The following is a 9,305-nucleotide window of genomic DNA, read 5'->3' on the forward strand; positions in this document are numbered from 1 at the left end:
TCCTAGCACAGGCAAAACAGTTGTAGCACAAGTTATAGGGGGGCCATACGGCAAAAATATCTAATCCTAATTTTATCAGCAATTTCACATTTCATGATTTTACCACGATTCTTTGTCATGTTGGTTTTACTATTTAGCATGTTTGTTATGAGCATTACAAACACATTTTCTTTTAAGGTAACAAAATATAACATGAAAAAGAATGGCAAACTTTTAGGTCAAAGTGGGCGAAGAAAAAAATCTTTGTCATTATTTTACCTTTGTTATTAGAAAATAAGAAATAAAGACATACATATACACATACTGTGTTTTTGTCAGGTTAGCAGTAACATTCAAGAAATTTAATGCTGAAATATTAAATAAAAAACTATGTTTGCATCAATTATACAATACATTTTATTTAAAGAAACTGCATTAAAGAACAGTTCACACAATCATCATTTACTCACTTTCAGGTTTCAAACCTGAATTAGTTTCCTTTCTTCTGTTGAAGTTATTTGATGATATTTTGAAGAGTGTTGGTAACCAAGCAGTTCCTTGGTATTTTTCATAGTCCATAGTAGTTTTCCCTTAAGTCAGCAAATGTTTGGCTACCCACATTCTGCAAAATATCTTCTTTTGTTTTCAGCAAGATAAATAAATTAATACAGGTTTGGGATAACATGTGAGTAAATAATGACAATTTTTTTATTTGTATTTTTTTTTTTTTGGTTGGACTATTCCTTTAATCCATTGATCTCAAACTCAATTCCTGGAGGGCCACAGCTCTGCAGAGTTTAGCTCCGAATCACACCTGCTTGGATAGTTTCTAGTGATCCTGAAGACCTTGATTAGCTGGATCAGTTGTGTTCGATTAGGGTTGGAGCTAAACTCTGCGGTGGTTTGATACCAACGCTCTAGTTTGAAGTCTTCACTAGGTTCTGCAGGCAGAATGCAAGAACGTGTTCTTTGTGAACTGTCCTTAATACACACAGCGCATTAAGATTATTTTCTACTTTCCCACAGGTTCTTTGGCTTTGTGGCCAGAAAGCAAGGCAGCACGACAGACAATGTCAGTCACCTGTTCGCCGAGATGGATGCCGATCAACCGGCCACGGCCATTGTCAACTTCGTCTCTAAAGTGATGATCAGCTCTCAGAAGCGGTGAACTCTTCCCGCAGCGCTGCTTTCTGGAGGACTTTCGTTGTTGTTGTGTTTGAATTCTTTTGAAGTTTCTGTTCTTTTTTTTTCGTTCTCTATGTTTGGGTGAGAGGCTGTGTGTATGTGTGAGGAAGGGTTATTCGGATGGCAGTGAGGAAGAGGGACAGAGGAAGTGCAGTGTGGGTGTAGAGGAGTGAAGTACAGAGGGGAGGTGATCATCATCTCGTGAGGGGACGTGGAAATGATGTTGGTGATTTCGTTGCTTTTTTTTTTTTTTTTTAAGAAAAAAGGAAAAGAAAAAGTAAAAAAAAAGGTTGACGAGGAGGCTGAAATGTGGGGCTGATGTACCAAAGATAAGAGAGCAGTCAGGACAAACCAATCATTATTCAAGCGTCCTTGTATATCTTGGTAAACGGCTGCTTCGTTAAAACTGTACATATGAACTGAAGCATCACCTCTTTTCCTTCTGAATGCGGCTCCTGTTTCTCACGCTACAAGTGCAAGACCTTTGCATAAGCCAAGAGTCCACTTTGGATAAACTCAAAAACGTTGAGGGGATGTTACAAGTCCCTTGCATGTAACAGACTGGCAGAAGATACAAGTAAGATTTAGAAATTCCCATCCTCAAAGATGCTCTTCTTAGAGAACATGGGACGCTGGAGTTTTTGTTTCAGTAATTCAGCGTCTCCATTCACAGGTCCATAAATGTCCAGCTGTTGCCATTAGGAAAGTCTTAATTTTCATATATCAACTGAGGAAAGTGCAATACGGTGGCTTTTGAAGTCAGACCGACGGGTGTAAAAAAAATGCAGGTATTAAAAAGATGCTCATCTTTGTCTGGGTGCAGCTGTTTCCATAACCACATATTTCGAGTTTCTGTAGCGCTTTATACAATACGGATTGATCGTTTTAAAGCAGCTGCACAGTAATGCACTGTGCAGGAAATTTCAGAATTAAATTGTCAAAATGAACTAATTATGGAAGAACCTACATTTTGGCTGTAAACCTACTTTAAAGAAGATAATAGATTGGCTCGGTTCAGTGCTGAAAAGTTCAGCAGTATTTAATATGAATTCAAAGGCAGCTCTAGAGAAGACAGTGATGTTATTAACCAGCTCAATTCAGGTCTCATCGGATAGTCAGTGCAGTCAAACTGATAATGGTTTTCGGCGACAGTGGCAAGGAACCAAAACTCCCATCATGAATCAAAACGTTGCATTCAGCTCCTTCCACTCGGAAAAAGTGGACAGTAATGGATGGCGTCTGATTCGAAATGCTGTTCTATTGCACTTTCCAAGCAGGTAGCTGTAACCTCAATAACACAATATCTTCTCGAGATCTTATCTCCCGGTCAGCAGTTGTTTAGCGTCCATGAGCCGCTGCTGTGCTCTCTTCTCTTCAGGTCTGAGTGTGTATCATTGTGTGGATCTGTCACTGTCGCTTCAAACACACTCACACCATCATTCTACCCCAAAGTAAGCTAAGTATATATATATATATATATATATATATATATATATATATATATATATATATATATATATATATATATATATATAAATACATCAGAAAGTGATTTTACTGAATATTTATTGTATTATTATGTTTTTGCTACTTTTTGTTTTGCTCCATGTTAACTCATTTACCCATAGATATATTGTATAGTCTACATAAAGATTAGCCTCCAAAAGAAATAATCTTTATTTTGGCTAATATTACAAAATCGTGAGATTTTGAGAAGCGTTCTTATGATATATGGTGTAAAGTGTATGTATTTGGAAAGCTTTGTCATTATTGGATATTTTCTCACGTCGCTTTCCTTTAGCTTTAGATCGACATAGACTTCGCTCGCGCGTACGTAAGGATTACGTCCTAAAGTTTCTTCGGATAAAGTGAGTTGGCCGATGCGTTTACTGCAAGAGGCTTTGTGTAAAGAGAAGTGAGGAAGCGTCTTTATTTTTGTATTATTGTTATTATTTTGGCGCCCTTTCCCTCCCAGTGTTTAGCCCTCGGTGAAACCCACTCGCGGTGACTCTCTCAGGCAGAATTCAGTATTGTTTTATACTGCCATCGTGAGGCGCTGTCGGGTATTGCCAGCGATATCGGCATCTATGCATCCTCTACAAACTCCCTTAAGATTCACGGAACCGTTCTGAACCCTCATTAAATTTAGATGAAAAGTAATACTGCAGTGTTTTAACTGTGATTCGCAGAAAAAGTACCCCCACTTCTTTAGGTTAAGTGCCACCCTGAAAACTGTCCTGCGTCTCCCCGATTAGGGCGTCTTGCTTTTGTGTATGTAAATACTTCATTTTTTTTATTTTGCCAAAGATTTTATTTCACGTTTGTACGCCTTAGTTTGAGAATTGATCACTGTCTGGTCGTGTGCGAACGGCGGTTTTTTAGCACGGGGGCGGGGGGGTCTGTTTTGACTCGAAGCACATGCTATACGGCGTGCTCCACTGTGTTTGGTCGCCATGTTTTCCCCGGTGTTTAGCCTTACAAAACTGCTCCAAAAGAATGCAAAGCACTTAATGATCAAGAGCTGAAAAAAGAGCAAAATATCAAATAAACATGACCGCTTCAGTTATCCTAAGAGCAAAACCATGTTTGCGCTGGAAGCGTCCAGCGACGTGAGGCTCGAGGCCGCGCTTCAATCCAAAGTGGAAAGTGATAAATAAGATGCAATTTTGCATTTGGTTAGATGGTTTAAAATTGACTTCGAGTCCAGTTATTTAACAGTTAGCTAATTCACGTGCATGAAATTTGCAATTGAAATGATCTGATTTCAGATTGAAGTCATCCACGTTGGTGGTGCTGGACGCGTCTGGTGTAAACAGGGTGTAAGAGTGATGATGCACACAAGAATATATATTTACTTGCTTTGCTTGACTTTCTGGATATTTCATTCGGTGCGCAGGCTTAGATAAACGACACGAACCACACAGAAATTACGAGGTTTTTACATTTACCTGAAAACATTTAGGCAGTCGGAGAAAAGAGACCTTTCATCAGAATCAACTCCCCACTCTTCCATGTATTAGTCAGCGGTGTTGTGTTATTATATTTTTTTATGTCCACTCGTTAACAGACTTAGAATGTGTGAATGAGCTACTATTGCTGTACAGAACCACGTCGTTTTATTTGCTTCATGTTTTACAGCCTCATTGTATTGTTTTGGCAAAAAAAATAAAAAATACATTAAAGAGCGATCCAAATCAGTTACATTAAAGTACACTGTTGCTAGAAAGCTTGTCTTGGTTTGTGCGTTTCTTGGAAGCTCTGTCTCTAGCTAATCATGTGAACGAGGTGGAGCTTTACACTTCATTACCGGATCTGAATGAAAGGTATTTGATTTTACTAAAGCAACTGTCACAGTACCAGTCACTTCAGAGGCCAAGACATTTTTTCCATAGCTCTTCAGTCACATACGGTGGAAAGTGAGACGGAAAAATAAACTCACATACAAAGGAACCTTGGAGGCAGGTCAAGCGCTGTAGATTGCCCGCGCAGTATTTCAAATTATCTTCTTCGTAGCAAAAATAAACATTTGTGATTTGACTCTTTTTTAACCCTGTGGTGCTGTTTTGTCATTTTTGACCCAAAAGTTTAGCAGTTTATGTTTTTTTTTTTTTACTTGGTGTTTGGCTATATGCACAGACACACGTAACATTAATAATGGGGATGATTTGAACAGGTTAAACGGTCCTGAAAAAAAAACAAAGTATATATGTGTATATAAAAATGATATTTCAAAAAATTATATTTTTATTCCTTTTTTTAATTTTTGGTCCTTTTATGGACTTTGTTCAGAGGACTTTGCTTCTTAAACATATATACATATATATATATATAGTGTGTATATATATATATATATATATATATATATATATATATATATATATATATATATATATATATATATATATATATATATATATATATATATATATATATATATATACATATATATATATATATATATATATATATATATATATATATATACTGTATATATATATATATATATATGTATATATATATACTGTATATATATATATATATATATATATATATATATATATATATATATATATATATATATATGTATATATGTTTAAGAAGCAAAGTCCATAAAAGGACCAAAAAATAAAAAAAAGGAATAAAAATATAAATTTTTGAAATATCATTTTTGAGGAAGAAAAAAAAAAGATTTTTCTAGCTAATCAAATCTAATTTCTAATTTTCTGAATTACAATAATCTTTATTCAAAACTCATATTTAATAAATGCTCATTTATTTGAAAATGCAGACTTTTGGAGCTGACTGTACATCCCCTGAACGTCGGCAGCATGATGTACACGCTTAGCTCATCCCAGACAACAGATGAGTTTTCGGCAGACTGCAGATCCAGTAGAGGAGACAGGCATGTGTTGATTTGCATTTCTCTCACTTTCAATAATTACATCTCTCCACGAGCGAGGTGGAGATGGTGATGTCATTTGGGAGTTATGGAGTTATGTAGCAGATCAGTAAGCGCAAAACCCTTTTCTCATTAACTGTGTTCAAAGTTGGGGCACTCCTACTTATTCACATTGCTAAAAGGTTACAAAAAACTTTGGCCCATTGTGTTGGGAGGGTCACTCAAAGCCCCGATAGATTATGGAGCAAAACAATAGCTCTTACAGCATTACTCAGAGTTTCCACTGATCAGTCAGACAAAGCCCTTCAAACTGACCTAAGACTGAGAGTCTGTTATTGGTTAGTATCATCTTGTTCTGCCTACATACACTCAGCGAATCACTTTAACTATTTCTATCTATAAAGGCAAGAACAATATAGTTATATTAATATTTTGGATGACAAGTTTCTTTAGATTTTAATGTAACTTTCATAAGATTTGGTAAAGAAGCACCACTTTTGACAAAGTTTGAAAATATAATTTCCGACCGCAATTGCTTTTTAATTAATGTGACTGAAAAATATCTTAAGCCTTTAGTAGCTATGCTGCAAAACACATGGAAATAACCTTTACCGTGACTTCTCATCACACTGCAAATAAAAGTGATGTTCTCTGTCTGGATATTTTATGTATATATATGTATATATATATTTCCTTTGGATATATATATATATATATATATATATATATGTATATATATATATATGTATATATATATGTATATGGTTTTTTTTTTTTTTTTTTTGGGTCATTCGTATTAGTTTTTGACTAATCAGCTATTGTAGTACATTGAGTAAAACTAAATTAAACAACTAGCTGAAAACATGTTATTTATTTTATTTCATTTTTTTTAAAGCATTGGAAATTAAGCATTGGAAATGTTTTAGTTTACCAAACTGAAAAATAAAATACAATTTTGTACAAAATTGCTAGTACACTTTTCAAATAATTACAAATACACTGCAAGTAACACATTTTAAAGAAGACTAACTGTAAAACATGCAATGATTTCAAATGCGGTATACAGAGGTTCAAAAATCAAACCTGATTGAGAATCACAGGCGAAAGTAAATATGAAACTATATTGCATTAAAATGTGCATCAATTAATGCATTTCTATCGTTGAATCCGAAAATATAGGTATAGCATAGATCTAAACAATTAAGATGCTTCACCTCGTGTTCTTTCCTCCATCCTTGTGATATTGCATGGCTGAATCAAAGGTCACTGGGGTCAAACAGGGCCCGTGGGTTCTTATTTGGCCATCTCTGATTTACTTTATTCACTCCTGGCACTATAAAGGTCAAATTGCGCTGCGATGCTGCACTTACAGCCTCCGGCCATTTGATGTCAGTGTTGACCCATCCTAAAACAAGCTGCAGCTGCCTTCTCTGTGTGTACATGGCATAGATGCAGGCCGGGGTGTGCTTATCTGTCCTTTACACAGTAACACTGCATTATTGATGCTGGTAGCGGGGCAGATAAGGCCCCAGAAGAATTTCAGACGCTCTCTGTTAGCTCGAGTCTGGCTTTGGCGATCTCACCGATGTGTGACTGGAAGAGCTGTCCGCCCCCGACACCCAAACAATGGAGCCAGCTCAGCCCCACAGTTTATACACACCGTATCGCTCCAGGAAAACATCTCTGTTTGACGTTACGGCCGATGGAAAAGTACAACACGGCGTTTGAAGCGTGCGTGTGGGCCGCCCCCGGCAAATGTCTTTGTGATTTTGGGAACGCTCTCGGCAGGGGGTCCAAATGACAAGATGGGAGGAATTAGGCGGTCCATTTGAGGCCGAGGAGAGGATAACCCTCTAATCCGAACTGGGGAGGAAAAGCTGAAAATCAATATTTCGTCTGGTTGCTGAGCAAAGTAATCTTTCTGGAGAACAGGTGTCCTATCGCCTGGCAAAGCCTCTTGTCCTTGCATCACACATCGAAATGGTGGCAGCTTTGGGAGGGAGACGCCCTTTCGTACCGAGGATTGGATGGCGCTCTCAAAGGAGCTGACCTGAAATCATACTCAAGTCTGATGAAAAACGTGATTCGCAAAAGGCCTATAGGTGAGTTTTCACACTCGCTTTGCAGCTTGTGGATGGGATTTGTGTTCGCTTGTCTGTGTAACTATGGTTTTAAATGAATGGAACTAGTAAATCTGAATCGAACGCTCTCCCGTTTTTTTTGTTTTTTTTTCCAGGGCTGGATTATGGCCTCCAAAACTGCCAGGGGAAGCTGAAGAGCAGGAGCTTCAGTGTATAAAGCATGAGCGGTGAGTCTCATGCTTCGTGACTTGCTTTTCAAGTATCAAAACGTCCTTCGAACAGGAAAAACTATTCTAAACTATAACTGTTTTACTGCACTGATGCTTTCACTTGATTTTAAACTGTTTATGCTTAAATCCGCCAGTGCCGTAACGCAAAATAAACATACATTTGAAGGATTTTCAGACATTTTGACTTGGCAAAGAAGCCATTTTTGCAGTGGAAATTTATCTAATGCTTGCCGATACTTAAATATTACAATTCAGCCAGGTATGGATGATTGTTAAATAAACTAAATGGATAAATGTAACTCGTTGTGAGTAAGAAATCGCAAAGGCTATTTGCAGTAAAATATTTTGACGGTCTTAAGTATTGTAGTTCTACAGCTGTAATGTTTAATGTAAAATAAAATACTATATACATTTTTTTCTTAAAAACATTCATTTTATTTTTTATTTTAGTAGTCCAAGAATGCAAAAAAAGAGATGTACACTCATCAAAAATAATCCAAAAAGGTAAATAAGGCAAAAATAAATTTATGTGATTTTTAGACAATTTTTGATGCAATAATTTTTTCATTCTTATATGTGACCCTGGGCCACAAAACCAGCCATAATTGCCTTTTTTTAAATTGAACTATACAACAATATCTGAAGGGGCAAAAAAAAAGGAAAAAAATCTAAATGTTGAGAATATTGCTTTTAAAGTTGTCCAAATGAAGTTCTTAGCAATGCATATTATTAATCAAAAGTTACGTTTTGACGTATTTAGGGTAGAACATTTAATAAATATCTTCATGAACATGATCTTTACTTAATATCCTGATAATCTTTGGCATACTATAATTTTGAGTCATACAATTTTGGCTATTGCTACAAATATACACTTTCTACTTAAGACCGGGTTACATCTACGCACCTAATGTATATGTTTTTAATTATTATTATTATTATTATTATTACTGTATTTATGACTTTCTCTGTGATTTGAAAATATTCATTTAGAAATATTATTAATACTGCTACTACAACTACAATTTTTTAGAGCTCTGTTCATGGACAATCACAAAATTTAGGCCAAATTGTGCAGAAAAAAAGCAATAATTTGTGTTTTTATCCACAATCACATTTTTCCTAACAGAAATATCGCAATTAGACTTTGTACTAACTTTGTACCTTACCTACGCTTAAAAATGCACATTCATAGTCATAATATGTATCCTAAATTTGCTACTATAAACTGTTTAGTCCCTTTAAATGTACTGTCCCTGAAGGTGTACTGTACACTGCATACAATTTTATTACATTTTTAAAATAGGAATAGGTGTCTGTATGTCCACTAGGGGTGCTGTGGGGGTCAGGCGTTTGAAGCGTGTGTCCAGGGGGCTTGTACGGGACCACGATCTGGCCCTGCCAGCACCCCATTGAGACAGCAAGGGCCAA

At 36.2% G+C, this 9,305-nt stretch overlaps 1 protein-coding gene across 7 annotated transcripts in view; it reads left to right on the forward strand.

Annotated features, from left to right (window-relative positions):
• Positions 1-4,390, forward strand: part of tns1b (tensin 1b) — a 60,877-nt gene extending 56,487 nt beyond the window's left edge. For all 7 annotated transcript variants that reach the window (XM_043248924.1, XM_043248921.1, XM_043248923.1 and 4 more), the window contains one exon: positions 1,006-4,390. In XM_043248924.1, coding sequence (XP_043104859.1) covers positions 1,006-1,147 — 142 coding nt within the window. In that variant the 3' untranslated portion in view covers positions 1,148-4,390. The remainder of the gene's footprint in view (positions 1-1,005) is intronic.
• The last annotated feature ends 4,915 nt before the right edge of the window (positions 4,391-9,305 follow it).

This window comes from Puntigrus tetrazona, chromosome 9, assembly GCF_018831695.1.
Source record: "Puntigrus tetrazona isolate hp1 chromosome 9, ASM1883169v1, whole genome shotgun sequence".
In the NCBI taxonomy this organism is placed as follows: domain Eukaryota; kingdom Metazoa; phylum Chordata; class Actinopteri; order Cypriniformes; family Cyprinidae; genus Puntigrus; species Puntigrus tetrazona.